Source organism: Cervus canadensis, chromosome 32 (assembly GCF_019320065.1).
Source record: "Cervus canadensis isolate Bull #8, Minnesota chromosome 32, ASM1932006v1, whole genome shotgun sequence".
Taxonomy (NCBI): Eukaryota; Metazoa; Chordata; class Mammalia; order Artiodactyla; family Cervidae; genus Cervus; species Cervus canadensis.
In genome coordinates, this window is record NC_057417.1 from 20,656,588 (window position 1) to 20,674,458 (window position 17,871).

General features: G+C 48.6%; 1 protein-coding gene across 3 annotated transcripts in view; it reads left to right on the top strand.

The window, feature by feature from the left end:
- LOC122433069 (Snf2 related CREBBP activator protein) overlaps window positions 1–17,820 on the top strand; it is a 30,727-nt gene extending 12,907 nt beyond the window's left edge. For 2 of the 3 annotated variants that reach the window (XM_043455572.1, XM_043455573.1), the window contains exons 17-34: window positions 558–694; window positions 782–968; window positions 1,994–2,163; window positions 2,534–2,799; window positions 3,014–3,301; window positions 3,845–4,009; window positions 4,284–4,469; window positions 4,688–4,954; window positions 5,299–6,806; window positions 9,688–9,953; window positions 10,090–10,292; window positions 12,041–12,210; window positions 12,371–12,567; window positions 12,664–12,778; window positions 12,987–13,106; window positions 14,192–14,386; window positions 14,536–14,619; window positions 14,728–17,820. In XM_043455572.1, coding sequence (XP_043311507.1) covers window positions 558–694; window positions 782–968; window positions 1,994–2,163; window positions 2,534–2,799; window positions 3,014–3,301; window positions 3,845–4,009; window positions 4,284–4,469; window positions 4,688–4,954; window positions 5,299–6,806; window positions 9,688–9,953; window positions 10,090–10,292; window positions 12,041–12,210; window positions 12,371–12,567; window positions 12,664–12,778; window positions 12,987–13,106; window positions 14,192–14,386; window positions 14,536–14,619; window positions 14,728–17,418 — 7,215 coding nt within the window. In that variant the 3' untranslated portion in view covers window positions 17,419–17,820. The remainder of the gene's footprint in view (window positions 1–557; window positions 695–781; window positions 969–1,993; window positions 2,164–2,533; window positions 2,800–3,013; window positions 3,302–3,844; window positions 4,010–4,283; window positions 4,470–4,687; window positions 4,955–5,298; window positions 6,807–9,687; window positions 9,954–10,089; window positions 10,293–12,040; window positions 12,211–12,370; window positions 12,568–12,663; window positions 12,779–12,986; window positions 13,107–14,191; window positions 14,387–14,535; window positions 14,620–14,727) is intronic. The other variant, XM_043455574.1, reaches the window with a different exon arrangement.
- The last annotated feature ends 51 nt before the right edge of the window (window positions 17,821–17,871 follow it).

A 17,871-nucleotide genomic window follows, 5' to 3' on the forward strand; every position in this document is an offset into this window, starting at 1 on the left:
TGTACAACGTAATGATTTGATACATATACATCATGAAATGGTTACCACACTAGGTTTAGTGAGACTATCACTCTTCACTTCTTTTCATCTCTGAACTTCTTCCATGTCAACTTGATGACTATATCCTAGTCAGATTTTACCTCCTGAGATCTCAGATCTGCCTTTTGTTTTCTATGCTTCTGTCAGTGCCACAGATTTGTTCTCAGCTGGATTTACTTTGATAATCTTGTGAATTTACAGTCACTCCTTCTGAATGTAGTTTGACTCATCACTTCTTCGTAGTTAGTTGCTCTGTCCTCAGTGCTTCCTGGGTCACTTAGGTTGGGATGATCATCTTTGTGTCTGTTTCTTTCACTGTAGTAAGTTCTTTGAGAGGCGGGCTTATATCTGACTCATCTTTGTGTGGTTGGTTCCTGCTTGCTGCATGGCTACATGGATGTTCACTAACAGGCTCAGCCAGCACTCTGCTGGTCATCAGGCCAAGACCCAGGGAGAGGGTTCAGCTGGGACACAGTGCCTGCTCTTCTCCTGTCAGCCTCCTGCTTATTTGCTTTTAGGTTTTGCGGCCTTTTTTGCTGCGCCGAGTTAAGGTGGATGTTGAGAAGCAGATGCCTAAAAAGTATGAGCATGTTATCCGCTGCCGGCTCTCCAAGCGCCAGCGCTGTCTCTATGATGACTTCATGGCCCAGACCACGTAAGGGAGGACTGCGGGTGGGCCTGGGGCCCCAGACTGGAGCAGGGATGACTGTTAAGGTGCCTGTTTATTTCTCCTTTCTCCCAGAACTAAGGAGACGCTAGCCACAGGCCACTTCATGAGTGTCATCAACATTCTGATGCAGCTGCGAAAAGTCTGTAATCATCCAAACCTATTTGATCCTCGACCTGTTACCTCTCCCTTCATCACTCCAGGCATCTGTTTCAGCACCGCCTCTCTGGTGCTAAGGGCCACTGATGTCCACCCTCTCCAGGTGAGCAGTTGTCCCCAAGATTATTGGCCCTACCCAACCCTACACCTCTTTTCTTTAGGCTGACCTTTAGCATCTTACTTCCCCTGTCACCTCAGCACTGTTCCAGCTTCATTGTTTTCTAATAACTGTGTTGCTTTGGGCAAGGTAACTATTAACTTTTAACCCTGAGTTTGCTTGCCCTTCAAAATTGGGGTTGTAAGGCCTATTCTGCAGTATGTGTGAGAGAATTGTGTTAGTATTTTTTATGAGTGCTTTGCGTAATAATTAATACTTAAATATTACTTTGTTTTCCTGTTCCTTCCCTCTTTTTGGCCACTTCCCCCCCAAATTTTTGTTTTTATTACAGTAGAACACACATTAAAAAGTTTTACCACTTTAACCTCTTCTAAGCATATGGTACAGTTTCATTAATACATTCACATAGTTGTACAGCCATCACTATCATCCATCTTCAGAAATTTTTTCATCTTCCTAAACTGAAACTCCATATTCATTAAAAAAATTATAACTCCTCATTTCTCTAGTCCCAGCACCTGGCAGTCACCATTCTACTTTCTGTCTCTATAAATTTACTATTCTAGTATTTCATATGTTTCGTGGAATCATAAAGTATTTGTCCTTTTGTTGCTGGCATATTTCACTTAGTAGAATGCCTTCAAACGTGTTAGAATTTCGTTCCTTTTTAAGTTGGGTAATATTCTATTGTACATGTTTTTGTGTACATGTCTGTGTATGTTCACATTTATGCATGTTGTTTTGTTGTGTTGTAGGACTTTGTGTGTTCTGGATGCTAGGCTCTTTCTTATCAGACATATGATTTGCAAATACTGTAGTTTTGGTCCCATTCTATGGGTTGCCTTTTCACTTTGTTAACAGTGTCCTTTGGTGCAGTCCAGTTTATCAGGTCTTTGCTTTTGCTGTCTGTGCTTTTGGTATGATATCCAAGAAATAGTTGCCAAGTTTCCAAATCGTTGCGGAATCATTGCTCCTTTGACACTGTGCTTTTGTATTCCTTCTTATGTCAGCGGATAGACATGGGTCGGTTTGACCTCATTGGCCTGGAGGGTCGTGTGTCTAGATATGAGGCTGACACATTTCTACCCCAGTACCGCCTTTCCCGTCGGGTTCTGCTAGAAGTGGCTACTGCTCCCGACCCCCCACCCCGGCCCAAGCCAGTCAAGATGAAAGTCAACAGGTACCAAGGCTGAGCAATAAGGGATGGGTTCCTAGAAAAAAGTAGCTACAGCTGGCTGGGGGAATTGGGGTGGAAAGTTGGAGGGTAGGCTCGACTGTTTATATGGATGGATGAAAAATGGGGGAGAGAATAACTAGAAGATGGTCCTGGGAGAGACCCTTGTGTTTGTCACTGATTGTTTTCCCCTCTCCCTCTGCTTGGGGCCTTTTGGTTATCGGATTTCTTTCTCTCTTTCTCCTTTGGGTCTTACCTTTTCCTTTTTTTGCTTTTATAATCTGCTGGTTTTTCTGCCTCATCTTCCTTATTTATTTCTTTTCCTATTCCTTACTCTCCCTCCTTCCCTACCCATCCCCTTGTTTTTTCCTCATAGGATGCTGCAGCCAGTGCCCAAGCAAGAAGGCCGGACAGTGGTGGTTGTGAACAGTCCACGGACCCCCCTGGGCCCTGTCCCAGTCCGACCCCCTCCAGTCCCTGAACTCTCAGCCCAGCCCTCCCCTGGCCCAACCCCCCCAGTGCTGCCAGCACCACTGATGGTGTCAGCCTCGCCTTCCGGGCCCCCACTTATTCCAGCATCCCGGCCTCCTGGCCCTGTTCTTTTGCCCCCACTGCAGCCAAACAGTGGGCCTCTCCCCCAGGGTGAGTTGCAAGGGAGCCAGGGTGCTGGGGGGTACTTCAGGCAGATTGTTCGGATTGGGGGAGAAGTAATGAAATTTAGTGTTTGAGGAGCTGGGTTGGAGACGGGGGTAGAGTGTTTGATGGGCTACGAGGGACTGTGTGTGGAGGCTTTTAGGGGCAGGCAAAGGCGTCATCGGTCAGGTTCTACCTGACAGCGTTTGCTTTGTGTTTCCAGTGTTACCATCCCCTCTGGGGGTCTTAAGTGGGACCTCACGGCCTCCCACGCCAACCCTGTCCTTGAAGCCGGCCCCACCTGCCCCTGTTCGCCTGAGCCCTGCCCCACCACCAGGCTCCTCCAACCTGTTGAAGCCACTTACAGTGCCACCTGGCTACACCTTCCCGAATGCTGCTGTCACCACCACCTCCACCACCACGGTCACTGCTCCCACCACGGCAGTGCCAGCTCCTACTCCTGCACCACAGCGCCTCATCCTGTCTCCCGATATGCAAGCTCGCCTGCCCTGTAAGTCCCCAGGGCTCTGTGAGGGGGAAGGACTTGAGCTGGGAGGAAGGCCTGTCTGTGTGCCATGGAGCAAGAGAAGAAAAGCTGGGGGCCAGGTGCATGTCAGATTCTAGGGAGCTGACACATAATAGGTATTTTACCAGGCACTGATCATTCATAATCAAGTAAGAGTCCTGAAGTAGTTCACAGTCTCTAGTTGGGGAGGTGACCCATGGATGAGTGAATAGTGGTCAGCCTAATAGTAGATAATTATGTGGGGTAAGAGGGCAGCATAGTGGGCAGGTGTGTGTGTGTGAGTGAGCTCTCAGGACGGTGGAAGGCTGTTAGAGGATGTAAAGGAGATTGCAGAGTAAACAAGCAGGATTGGAAGGAGTAGCATGTCAAAAGCTCAGAAGCTGTAGGTGGAGGCTGAGTTTCATAGAACATGGTAAATTGAGTGGGGGACAGGTTGGAGAACCTGGAGACTTGCACCTCATGGAGGTCTGTGAAATAACGTTGAGCAGAGTGAGCCCCATGTACATTAAGCCTCTTCTTTATTTGTAGCAGGTGAAGTGGTCAGCATTGGGCAGTTGGCCTCACTAACACAACGTCCAGTGGCTAGTACAGGGGGAAGCAAACCTCTCACCTTCCAAATCCAGGGCAACAAGCTGACTTTGACTGGTGCCCAGGTGCGCCAGCTTGCTGTGGGGCAGCCCCGCCCGCTGCAAAGTAGGTAAAACCCACCCCCTGTCCTGCCTTTTTCTTCCTCTTCCTTGTCCCTTTGTTTTTGTGGCTCTTTCCAGATGTCAGCCTTTATGTTTTTTTCCCCTAGCTTTTGGTGGGTGTGGCCAAGGGGAATGGTTGAAGGGGTTTTTAGATCAAGATAGGTATGAGGTTATTCTGGAGAAGTTACTTCCTTTCTGTTCTCTCTCTCTCCTCTTGCCCCTGCCCTCCTCCGGCTGATAGCTGCTTCTTTCTCTCTTTCTCTCTTCCCTTAACCCAGGGAATGTGGTGCACCTGGTGTCAGCAGGGGGGCAGCACCACCTCATCAGCCAGCCTGCCCATGTGGCCCTCATCCAGGCCGTGGCCCCGACCCCTGGCCCCACCCCTGTCTCTGTGCTGCCTTCTTCGACCCCCAGCACCACCCCTGCCCCCACTGGCCTCAGCCTTCCGCTTGCTGCTAACCAGGGTGAGGCTTCTGGCCTTCCTACTTACTTAGCCCTTGCTGGCCTTGGTCCTTCCAGGCATGCCCTGGGCTACTGTCTGTCTAGCCTTCCCCCAGTGTTGTTTTCCCTTGCCAGTAACTCTGATATCTGTCTGCTACCCTCTCCTGCCCTTGGACTTTTTCCATCCTTTGGGTTTCTTGTTTCTTTTCTACCTTCCCCTCAATGTAGCTTCCTCTTGCAGTGCCACCAACTATGGTGAATAATACAGGCGTGGTGAAGATTGTAGTGAGACAGGCCCCTCGGGATGGACTGACTCCTGTTCCTCCGTTGGCCCCAGCACCCCGGCCTCCGAGCTCTGGGCTTCCAGCTGTGTTGACTCCACGCCCCACATTAACCCCTGGACGTCTATCCACACCTAGTCTGGGTACTGCCCGGGCCCCTATACCCACATCCACTCTCGTGAGGCCGCTTCTCAAGCTGGTCCACAGTCCTTCGCCTGAAGTCAGTGGTGAGTCAAGGTGGCTGATGCCAGAAATTTTTGCTGGGAATGGAGATAGGGTGGCCCAGAGGGTATTTAAGTCACAATAGACGCTTTCATTATCAGTATACTGATTTGCAGTGGGCCCCTTAGTGGGCTGCTGAGCCCTTGTCTGATTCTAAGATACATTGCTTGGAATCCTGTAAGGAGAAGAAATGTTAAATTGTTCGATTCCTTGAATCTTTGACCTCATGGTGTAGGAGTGAAGGTCTTCTGGGAAACGGTGAACCTTGGGGGTAGGGGAATGGGTGGGACAGGGTTACAGAAGGAGCAAGAAAAGAATGTCGGGGCTAACTTATCCTCTGTCTCCACAGCTTCAGCACCCGGAGCTGCTCCCTTGACCATCTCTTCTCCTCTCCCTGTGCCATCCTCACTCCCTGGACCAGCCTCTTCTCCAGTGCCAGTTCCCAACTCCTCTCCCCTTGCTAGTCCTGTGTCTTCTACAGTCTCAGTTCCGGTGTCATCTTCACTCCCCATCTCTGTCTCCACAACGCTTCCTTCCCCAGCCTCAGCTCCACTCACCATTCCCATCTCAGCCCCCTTGCCTGTTTCGGCTTCGGGCCCAACTCTTTTGACTAATGTGACTCCAACACTGGCGCCTGTTGTCTCAGCAGCCCCTGGACCTCCTTCTTTGGCACCAGTTGGGGCTTCTCCATCAGCGTCAGCCTTGACTCTAGGTTTGGCTTCAACTCCATCCCTGTCCCCATCTCAGGCACCTGGTCACCCTCTGTTGTTGGCTCCGGCCTCTTCACATGTTCCAGGGTTGAACTCAGCCGTGGCCCCAGCATGTTCACCTGTCCTGGTGCCGGCTTCTGCTCTGGCCAGTCCTTTTCCGGCAACACCAAATCCAGCTCCAGCTCAGGCTTCCCTTTTGGCTCCAGCACCTACTGCATCTCAGGCTCTGGCCACCTCTCTGGCTCCCATGGTGGCTCCACAGACAGCAATCCTGGCTCCTTCTCCAGCTCCTCCTCTGGCTCCTCTTCCAGTCCTGGCTCCATCACCAGGTCCTCCTTCTGTCCTGGCTTCATCGCAGACTTCGGTTCCAGTTCTGGCTTCATCGTCTACTCCAGGAACACCTTTAGCCTCAGCCTCCTCGTTGGGGCCAGCCCCAGCTGCTGCGTTGGCTCCATCATCGGCTCAAACTATGGTACCAGCCCCAGTTCCATCACCTCTTCCGAGTCCGGCTTCTACGCAGACACTGGCTTTACCCCCAGCTTTAGCATCCACTCTTGGCGGCTCATCTCCATCTCAGACACTCTCTTTGGGAACTGGCAACCCTCAAAATCCCTTTCCAGCTCAGACATTGTCATTGACTCCAGCATCATCCCTAGTACCAGCTCCAGCCCAAACACTGTCTATGGCACCAGGACCACCATTGGGTCCATCTCAGACGCTGTCTTTGGCTCCAGCACCCACTCTGGCTCCAGTTTCTCCTATGGGCCCAGCCCCAGCTCACACGCTGACTTTGGCTCCAGTATCATCATCTGCTTCACTCCTGGCCCCAGCTTCAGTGCAGACACTGACTTTGAGCCCTGCCCAAGTTGCAGTGCCCACCTTGGGCCCAGCAGCAGCTCAGACTCTGGCGTTGGCCCCAGCCTCAACACAGAGCCCAGCTTCCCAGGCATCTTCCCTTGTGGTTTCGGCATCTGGCGCCGCTCCCTTGCCTGTCACCATGGTATCCCGGCTACCTGTTTCCAAGGATGAGCCTGAGACACTGACATTACGCTCTGGTCCCCCCAGCCCTCCCTCCACTGCTACCTCGTTCAGTGGTCCCCGACCTCGACGCCAGCCCCCACCACCACCTCGTTCCCCTTTCTATCTGGTAAGTTTTACTGCCTCAAAGGAGAGGGGACAGGAAACTGAATTCTTTTGGAGTATTGCTATAGAGTGGATGGAACAAAATAATGTCACTTTTATCTTGCTAAATTACAAAGCCTGTTTTTTTTTGGACCTAATACTTGAGTGCCACTGGACAGAGCCCTCCCCTGGGCCTTTACTCTTATCTGTAAAATGGGAATGATAATTCAGGTCCTACTTTTCACAAAGGAATAGTTGAGGACATAATGTGCTTTTAAAACTATAAATCACTGATGTGTTCAAGGTTTGTTACTTTTGGTCTCTTTGGTTCTTGTTTACTCTTGAGTTAGTGTTGGCATATAATTGCCCCATTTTACAGATGAAACTAGCTCATTAAATGATGTTTTAAAATTTACACAACTTGTGAGAATACAGATGTGCTGACTCTACTGCTTTCTCTTCCGCCCAAGAGGCAGTCTCAGAGACAGGAAGATTTTTCTCAGTTGATCACCATCGATATTTGAACTTGTAAGGGATAAAGGACACCATGGAATACAGTTCCCTAAAGATCATGAGCCTTGCTGTAGTGTTTTACCTTCATGGTGATTAAGTGGGCAATAAAAAGAACTTTTTTCTGTCCCTTCATGAGCTTTCTGGTAGCCATTTTTTTTCTGTCATGTATATAGTTCTGTGTGTGTTTGGTTAAGTTAAAGTTGGAACACAGAGTAAGTAACCCAGGACCTAATAAGGAGAAAGATCTAATGAGTCTTTCCAGGTCCTCTTGTCTTTTCTCCCGCTGATAATAGAGCTGCTGCTTATTCTCTGCCTCAGCCCCAGTCCCCTACCCTCCATCAGTGCCACTGACTCCACCTTTGGTCTTTCTCTAATGCTGCCAGGTTGGTCTGGCTTTTCGGAGGAAAAGGAAAGCCTAGATCCCAGCCCAAGGGTGCAACCCCATAATCTGTGTTATACTTTCATTGCTCTGCAAGTATTAATAGGTAGCAGCTTCTTGACACTTTTTTAAAGAAGTTTGAGATATAAATCACATACCATACAGTTCACCTATTTAAACCATACAATTTATTGACTTAGTATATTCACAGAGTTGTGCAGCTGTGACCATGGTCAACTTTAGAACCGTTTGCATGTTCTGTAAAGAAAACCCCACACTTACCCATCATCCTTAATACTTTCCTTTTCTCCTAGCTCTAAATAACCACTAGCCTATTTAATGTCCTACTTATTGAGTCATATAATATATAGTCTTTTGTGACCGGCTTTTTTCACTTATTTTAATGTTTTTGAGGTTCGTCCATGTTATGCTATAACTGAGTTATATGTGTATATACAACAGTACTTCATTTTTTAAAAAAATTGTTGAGTATTATTCCATTGTATGGGTATACCATATTTTATATATCTGTTCATCAGTTGATTGGGGGACATTTGGTTTGTTCTTTTTGGCTGTTATGAATAATGCTGCTATGAACATTCATGTATAAGATTTTGTATCTTTTCATGTGTTTTCATTTATATTGGATGTAACTTTAGAAGTGGAATTGCTGGGGTATGGTAACTGTTTGACTGAAGAATTGACAAACTTGTTTTCCAAAGTGGCTGTACCATTTTACATTCCCTAGCACTTGTGGGGGTTCCAGATTCTCTACATCTTTGCCAAAACTTGTCTGTCTTTTCGATTATATCCATCCTAGTGGGTTTGAAGTGGCGCCTTGTGGTTTTGATTTGCATTTTCCTGATGGTTAATAATGTTGAGCATCTTTTCAGAGGTTATTAGCCATTTGTATATTCTTCTTTGAAGAAATGTCTATTCAGATCCTTTCCCTTTTTTAATTGGGTTATTTTATTTCTTTCTGTTACTGATATGTAAGATTTCTTTATGTATTCTGGATACAAGTCCTTTTTCAGATAGATGATTTGCAAATATTGTTTCCTTTGCTACTACTGTTGAGAGCTGGCCTTAATGATTTTTCCCTCTAAGATGCTTTCCTTCCTCACTTAGACCACTAGAAGCCAAGAGGTCAAGCTTAAGATAGCAGTCAGGAAGGGAAATTTGGGACAACTGCTTTTCTTCAGGACCATCTTGTAGATTCTAGTCTTCATTATTTGTTCATTCCAGTAACAGATATTTATTGAGAGCCTACTTTGTGCCAGGTAACAAGCTGAATATTAGATGAATACTGTGAGCAAGATCAGATATTTTTCATGTTATATAGGGCTTACAGTTTAGTGGATAGAAGATGTTAAAGAATCATAGCCATGTAAAACTTGCAAGAGTGATAAGTGCTACGAGAGTTAGGTGACTTGATAGCCTATGAAACTGGAAGCACAAAAGATGGGAAAGGACTGGGTCAGAATCATACAGATTTTCTGCTACCGGGAAAAATCTCCCCTTCCCTTTTCTCTCTCAGGGTGATGGTACCTAGATGTCTGGTTAGCTGTTCCCATCCCACCCCATTCCAGTCTAACCTCTGACAGAGACCTGCCATGGATTTGGTTAGTGTCCCTGCATCCTGCTCAGTGCTTTGAGGAGGGATTTTAGTCATTGTTTTGGATCTACCATGAGAAGATAAATTAGGGTATTCTGGAGTTAAGTGTTTTATGGGAAAATCCACACATATCATCCATTCTATAAGTTTATCAAGTATATGGATCTTAATTTTGAGTATTCAGATATCTGCTTTGGTAGCATACAGGGAAGATAGTTTTCTCTCACAGAGAAGTCATTTCATTCAATGTGGTAAAAAGAATGATTCCCATATTGACAACTTGGGAAAGCTAAAATCGTGTATTCTTGAATCTTTGGGTTTCCATAAATTATTTTTTAATTCTGGGAGTTACTGCCAGGTTTTCTGTAAGGATGCTGATGACTTTTTCTATGTTTATAGGACTCTCTGGAGGAAAAGCGGAAGCGGCAGCGGTCTGAACGCCTGGAACGGATTTTCCAACTTAGTGAGGCTCATGGGGCCCTGGCACCCGTGTATGGGACTGAAGTCTTGGATTTCTGTACCCTGCCCCAACCTGTTGCCAGCCCCATCGGCCCTCGTTCTCCTGGCCCCAGCCACCCCACCTTTTGGACTTATACCGAGGCTGCCCGCCAGGCTGTACTGTTTCCCCAGCAACGACTAGACCAGCTGTCAGAAATCATTGAGAGGTTGGCAGGGCTAAGTGCTAATGGGAAGTGGGTCTTGGGGCCTCTAAGTGGATATAGTGGTTAGGGCTGTTAAAGGTACTGACTTCTGGGGCCATTCAGAGTTCTATATTTTTTACAGCTTGGCTTCTTTTTACAGGTTCATCTTTGTCATGCCTCCTGTGGAGGCACCTCCCCCTTCCTTGCACGCCTGCCATCCACCTCCTTGGCTGGCCCCACGTCAGGCAGCCTTCCAGGAGCAATTGGCTCGTGAACTCTGGCCTCGGGCTCGTCCTCTGCACCGTATTGTGTGTAACATGCGTACCCAGTTTCCTGACTTGAGGCTTATCCAGTATGATTGTGGTGAGTTCACTGGCCAGTGAGGGTCCCTTGGTCTCTTTTCTTGTCTTAGTCTCAAGACAGAGGGATGCTATACATGAAGTTTCTGTGCGTTTCATTAAACATTAGATAGTCTTTTAGGTTATGCTTATGGGTGAGATGAAATGTAGGCCTTATGATGGATTCTTGGCATTCGTAAGTTTGACTTTGGTGAAAGTTGAAAGTGTTTGCTAACTCATTTATTCAGTGATTATTTTGTGACCATCTGTTATATTGTATACCATTTAGGATACAATGGCAAATAAGATAGCACAGCATGGAGTTTTTAGATTTAGGGGAAAGGTGTGTGGTAGGTAGTAGACGACTGCACAGTAAATAGTAGATTTGGGGGAATTCCCTGATGGTCCAGTACTTAAGACTCTTTTTACTTTTTTTTGTTGGCTTTTACTGCCAAGGGCAAATGTTCAATCGGTCAGGGAACTAAGATTTTGTAAGCCACATGGCCAAAAAAAAATGTAAATAGTAGATTTTATTTTGGGAAAGTATTTGGATGAGGATCCTTTTCTTTTGGCTAGAATCTTATTGTTTAGAAGGAATTTGGCTGCAGGTAATAAAACCAACCAAAGGTGGCTTAAATCACAAAATCATTTATTGTTTACCAAGTCAGAAATGCTGAGAAAGATGGTATATAACTGGTTTAGCAGTTCACTGGTGTCTTCATGGACCCAAGACTTTGCCTACCATCCTTAGCTTGTATCTTTTTATTCTCATGGTTATTTCCTCGTGGTATTAAGATGATGTTCCAGGGAGCACACCAGTACTCCAAGCAGAAAGCAAGAGGTTGAGACAAAATACTCCTAGCAAGACTTTGATTTTTTTTTCTTTTGGGGAAAAAAAGCCCACCCAGTTGACTTTGATTCAGAATTCATTGACTCAGATAGAACCATATGCCGATCCCTAGAGTAATCACTGACACAGGAAAGTCAAAGAGGAACTGTGGCTTATTTATAATGATTCATCATCTGGGGTTGGTTTGAGGCATGCCTTCCCTGGGAATCAAGGGATCTCTGCCAGGTGTTCACAGGATTAGTTGGGTTCTGTTAATCATGAATGATAATAGTGAATAGTTTCTGCTGCAGCTCTGCACAGGTACGTCTATAGTAATATAAAATTTGGAGATTTTGTAAATGTCTTAGAAGAAAGGCAGCATAATTTTTAATAATATGTATTCAATAGCTATTTTAGTAAAAAAGTTAATTTTATAACATTTGAAACCATTCAGAATAGGTAAAATGAAAGTCATTGTTGAAAGTATTTGAACTGATTGAATCAGAAATGTTACAGAAGTTATTTTGTTTGATGGTAGGTTGAACTAGATAACCTCATAAGATCCTGCCTCTGTGGTCTGATCTTAGTGACCTTCCATCCCTGTGAGCTCATGACATCAACGGATTTGTTATCTTGTGAATTGCTTTTTTGTGTTTCAGTGTAGTACTTGAAGGTCTCTTGCTCATACACCATTAAGGATTTCTTTTTTTACCCCGAGGGTCTATATTACCCTTCCCCTAGACTGAAAGAAGTCAGGTCCAAGACAAGAGCAGACTTAAGAGGAAGAACCCTTAAGGGAAGAAAATACATAATTTTTGATCCTCTGAGTTAACCGAAACCCTGGCATAAAACGTTTATCTCTCAAGTACATAGGCTTCCAGTGCTAAGTGTTCTCCTCACTCCAGCTTATAGCTCGTTCCCTGTACCCCTTCATATCTCTTCAGGAAAGTTGCAAACATTGGCAGTGCTGTTGCGACAGCTCAAGGCAGAGGGCCACCGGGTGCTCATTTTCACCCAGATGACCCGAATGCTGGATGTATTGGAGCAATTTCTCACCTACCATGGCCACCTCTACTTGCGTTTGGATGGGTCGACTAGAGTTGAACAGAGACAGGTAACCCAGGCACCTGCAACCCTTAGAGGCTTGCCTCAGCTCAGTCTCCTTTTCTAGGGCTCAAGAGTCTCATGAGGGGGTCCCACTAAGCCTTGGTCTGTTTTTGGAGATATGTCTCCCAATACTGTTCTTTTTTTTTTTTTTTCCCTTTTCCCTCTAGGCCTTGATGGAACGATTCAATGCAGACAAACGCATATTCTGCTTCATCCTTTCAACTCGGAGTGGGGGTGTGGGCGTGAACCTGACGGGGGCAGACACTGTTGTTTTTTATGACAGCGACTGGAATCCTACCATGGATGCTCAGGCCCAGGATCGCTGTCACCGAATTGGCCAGACCCGAGATGTCCACATATATAGGTGTTGCCTTGTCTCCCCTTACCTTACTTTTCCTTTGCTAATAGGGTTTTATTGATGTATTTGACTGTTTATACATGTCCTTCATCACCCGCCTAGGCTTATCAGTGAACGGACAGTGGAAGAGAACATCCTAAAAAAGGCAAATCAGAAGAGAATGTTGGGAGATATGGCTATTGAGGGAGGCAACTTCACCACAGCCTATTTTAAACAGGTACTAAGATCTTCCAGTCTGTGTAGGAGAGAACTGCTATGCGTATGGGAATTACTGCTGCTTATTAGAAAGGATACTTTGACCCCCACATACCTGCCTTTTCAATCAGTGATGCTTCTGATACCACTGATAGCTACCAGCTTCATAGCTATAGACCTGAGACCAACATTCCTTTGGCTCTGACACTCTGTGTATGTTCTTTCCAAAGCAGACCATCCGAGAGCTGTTTGATATGCCCCTGGAGGAGCCATCTGGCTCATCTGTACCTTCTGCCCCTGATGATGAGGAGGAGACTGTGGCCAGCAAGCAGACCCATATCCTGGAGCAGGTGAAAAAAAGAGTGGGCAGGGACTTCCCTGGCGGTCCAGTGATTAAGACTCTGCGCTTCCACTGCAGAAGTTCCATACCTGGTCAGGGAACTGAGATCCTGCCCTGCAAAAAAAGAGTGGACAGTCCCTAGAGTAGAGCTAATGGTTATAGTGTGTGTCATCTTTCAATCTCTTGAGTTTGTCCAAGGAGAAAGAACTGTTTCTGCTGCTTCCCAGATTACAGTTCACCTTTGATACTTGTGAGTAGATTGCTTATTGGTTCATCTGATTTCATAGATAGAACCACGGTTCTAGGTTTGAATTCCAACAGTGCTTCTTGATAGTGTCTGTTAAGCTGCATCCATTTAATCCTCTGAGCCTCAATTCCCACTTTTCTGAAATGCTAAATTAGAAGGAAGTAACTGAGGGTTAAATGGCATAGCGGATTAAGAATTGCTTTGTATATGGTGTAAAACTCTTTTTTCAAACAGTAATGCGTACTAGAATCATTTGGAAGTCTTTGAAAAAGATTGATTCCTGGGCCCTGTTTCACAGTCTTTCTACTTAAATCATGATTTTTAAGGGTGAGGTCTGGGCATTTGTAGTTTTTTGGAAGTAGACAGATGCTTAGAAACTACTGGTGTGGATTATCATGGAGAAAATTTTCCCTACCACGTGCATTCCTCTTATGCTTCTAGGCTACTTCCCTGAGTGACTTTGGTGTGATCTCTCTGGATATTCATCTCAGGGGAATGATCAGATATTAGTCTGTTGTCCTGAGGCATCTCAGTGTAAAAAAGAATTATCGATTATTTTGTATTCAAAAATCTGCTTTAAAAAGATATGAGGCTGACTTGAATGGAAAGTAAGTAGAACTAGAGGTCACAAAAACAGTTATTTTGTCCCTGATGGGACTCCTGGTTGAATCTGTTGTATCCTACATGGACCACTGTGTTGCTTTGGTAATTTGGGGGACCCAGAAGAGAGTTGAGTTATGGTGTAAATCTGCTTTGGTGTAAATCTGGCCTCAAACATTTGCCAGAATCAAATCACAGGATGTAAAGAAAGAACTTTCTCATGGTGTTTCTTTCCCACACCCTTGTAGGCATTGTGTCGAGCAGAGGATGAAGAGGATATTCGTGCGGCCACCCAGGCCAAGGCGGAGCAGGTTGCTGAGCTTGCAGAATTCAATGAGAATGATGGGTTTCCTGCTGGTGAGGGAGAGGAGGCTGGTCGGCCTGGGGCTGAAGATGAGGAAATGTCCCGGGCTGAGCAGGAAATTGCTGCCCTTGTAGAACAGGTTAGTGTTGGATCCACTAGTTCTCAGCCTCACCCTCCATAGCCCCTTCCTCTGGACTCTGTGACTGTCTGTCTTTGGTGAAAATAATCATGAGTGATGGGCCCTGGGCACCAGGTTGCTGTTTTCATCACCACTGCTCTTTCCCACAGCTGACCCCCATTGAGCGCTATGCCATGAAATTCCTGGAAGCCTCCCTGGAGGAGGTGAGCCGAGAGGAGCTCAAGCAGGCAGAAGTGAGTATTTCTTGAGGGTGGGGATAGAAGTGAAAAGTGACTGCTTTCCACCTACTCTACGTGCTACTTGCCTCACTCTGACCAGTCCTCGGGCTCTGTTTTTGATAGGAGCAAGTGGAAGCTGCCCGCAAGGACCTGGACCAAGCCAAGGAGGAGGTGTTCCGCCTACCCCAAGAGGAGGAGGAGGGGCCAGGGGCTGGGGATGAGGTTTCCTGTGGGACTGGTGGAGGCAGCCACCGGCGCAGTAAGAAGGCCAAGGCCCCTGAAAGGCCAGGGACTCGCGTCAGTGAGCGTCTTCGTGGAGCCCGGGCTGAAACTCAAGGGGCAAACCACACTCCTGTCCCATCCACCCATCATACCCGCAGCACCTCCACACCCCCTCGCTGCAGCCCTGCCAGGGAACGAGTTCCCCGGCCAGCACCTAGGCCTCGACCCCCTCCAGCTTCAGCTCCTGCTGCAATTCCTGCCCCAATCCCTGTCCCAATCTCTGCCCCAATCCCCATTTCAGCCCCAAACCCAGTAACCATGCTTCCTGTCCATATCTTGCCTTCTCCGCCTCTCCCTTCTGCACAGATTCCTCCCTCTTGTTCTTCTGCCTGTACCCCTCCTCCTGCCTGTACTCCTCCACCAGCTCAAACCCCACCTCCAGCCCAAACTTCTCTCTTAACTCCTTCCTCTCCTCTTCTGCTTGGCCTACCTTCTGTGCCCATTTCGCCGCCAGTCACCAACCTCCCCTTGGGCCTGGGGCCTGAGGCAGAGCTGTGTGCACAAGCAATGGCATCTACTGAGTCCCTGGAGCTGGCTGATATGGCCAGTTCCGAGACTTCCCCAGTTACTCTTGTGCCCCCTAAGGATCTGTTGCCAGTTGCTGTTGAGATCCTGCCTGTGTCAGAGAAGAACCTTTCTCTCACCTCTTCTGCACCTAGCCCAACCCTGGCGGCTGGCAGCGTCCCCAACGGTCAAGAGCAGGAGGTGCCCGAGCCTGCCGAGGCGACCATCCTCTCAGTGCTGCCTGATGGTGAGGAAATGCCCACGTGTCTGAGTGAGAACGATAGGCTGGAGCTCCCACCCTCAGCAGCATCTGATGAGCTACTTCCAGAGCCACTGGAGACTGATAAGAACTCGGAAGAGCTGGTGGAGGCCCAGACCCCAACCTCTACTCCAGAGAAACCACAGGAACTTGTTTCAGCTGAGGCCACAGCCCCGTCAACCTCATCCTCTGCCACCTCCACACCTGAGGGTTCTTCGCCAGCCCGGCCCCCTCGGCGTCGCACCAGTGCAGATGTAGAAATTAGGGGTCAAGGGGCTGGTCGGCCAGGGCAGCCTCCAGGTCCCAAAGTGCTTCGCAAGCTGCCAGGACGGCTGGTGACTGTGGTAGAGGAAAAGGAACTGGTGAGGCGACGGCGGCAGCAGCGGGGTACTGCCAGCACCCTTGTGCCTGGGGTCTCTGAGACTGGTACCAGCCCGGGAAGCCCGTCAGCCCGCAGCATGTCGGGGCCAGAATCCTCACCTCCCACCAGCGGTCCCTGTGAAGTTGCTCCCCCATCCACACTGCCCGCTCCAACCCAGCAGCCCTTCATAGCTCGCCGTCGCATTGAGCTGGGGGTAACTGGTGGGGGCAGCTCAGAAAATGGAGAAGGGGCACTGCTTGCCATCACCCCTCCTGCTGTGAAACGTCGGAGGGGGAGGCCCCCCAAGAAGAACAGGTCTCCAGCGGATGCTGGGCGTGGGGTGGATGAGGCACCTTCATCCACCTCTAAGGGAAAAACCAATGGGGCTGACCCAGTCCCTGGGGCTGAGACCCTTATTGTTGCGGAGCCTGTCCTTTCACCCCAGCTTATTCCTGGGCCCCAGCCTCTCGGACCCCAGCCAGTTCACAGACCCGAGCCCATCGTCCTATCACCTGTGGAGAAAAGAAGGCGTGGGCGGCCCCCTAAGGCCCGAGATCTGCCCCTTCCTGGGACCACTTCCTCTCCAGGGGATGGCAACTTAGAGAGTCGGACACAGCCACTCCCGCTACCACCACCCCTGCCACCACTCCCATCACTCCTCTCCTGTCCCACTGCTACTGTCGCCAGCACTGTCACCACTCTCTCCATTTCAACGTCCCCACCCAAGCGGAAGCGAGGCCGACCTCCCAAGAATCCACCATCACCTCGGCCCAGCCAGCTCCCTGTCTTGGACCGCGACAGCTCTTCTGTCCTCGAGAGCTGTGGATTGGGGAAGCAGCGGCAACCCCAGGGCCAAGGGGAGAGTGAGGGTAGTTCATCTGATGAGGATGGAAGCCGCCCCCTCACCCGCCTGGCCCGCTTACGTCTTGAAGCAGAGGGAATGCGGGGACGAAAGAGTGAAGGGTCCATGGTGGTGGCTGTAATTCAGGATGACCTGGATTTAGCGGATAGTGGGCCAGGCGGGTTAGAATTGACATCTCCCGTGGTCTCATTAGCTCCAAAACTGCGCTCGACTCGGCTGCGTCCAGGGTCTCTAGTTCCTCCTCTAGAGACTGAGAAGGTGCCTCGCAAACGGGCAGGGGCCCCAGTCAGCAGTGGTCCTGGGCTGGCAAAGCGGACCCGCCTACAGCCCCCAAGTCCCCTGGGGCCTGAGGGTTCAGTAGAGGAGTCTGAGGCCGAAGCCTCAGGTGAGGAGGAGGAAGGGGATGGGACCTCACGGCGCCGGCCTGGCCCCCGCCGGCTTGGTGGGGCCACCACCCAAGGGGACCAGCGTATCTTGCGCAGCAGCGCCCCTCCCCACTTGGCTGGCCCTACTATTAGTCACAGAGGCCGCAAGGCCAAGACGTGAGTGGCCTGTCCTCTTCACCTAGGCTTTCTGCCACAGCCCCTCTCTCTCCATGACCAGGCCTGACTCTGTTAACCACTACTTGAAGTCTTTTGAGGGGGAAATCCTCCAGGGAGACATAGGGGCCTTCTCCCTTCTTTCCACCAAAGTAGGGGGTAGGCATCTGGTTGTCATGGAAACGGGGCTCTTCACACATCCCCTTCCCTTCCACCCCACATGGCTGGGCAGTGTTAAGGGTGGCAAGATAGTCTCTGTCCCCACCCCTTTGTACTTGATGTCCCCAGCTATCTTTCACGGTCCCCCCCACCCTTAGGGAAAGGGGGAGGGGCTTCTCTACAATGAGTTTTTTTCTTTTTTTTTTTTTTTAAGAAGAAAAAAATAATAAACTTAGTTTCTGTATGAGCATCCGCGTAAGGAGGCTTCTGATTTTCTGGTCTGGTGGAGGGCTGGGTGGGA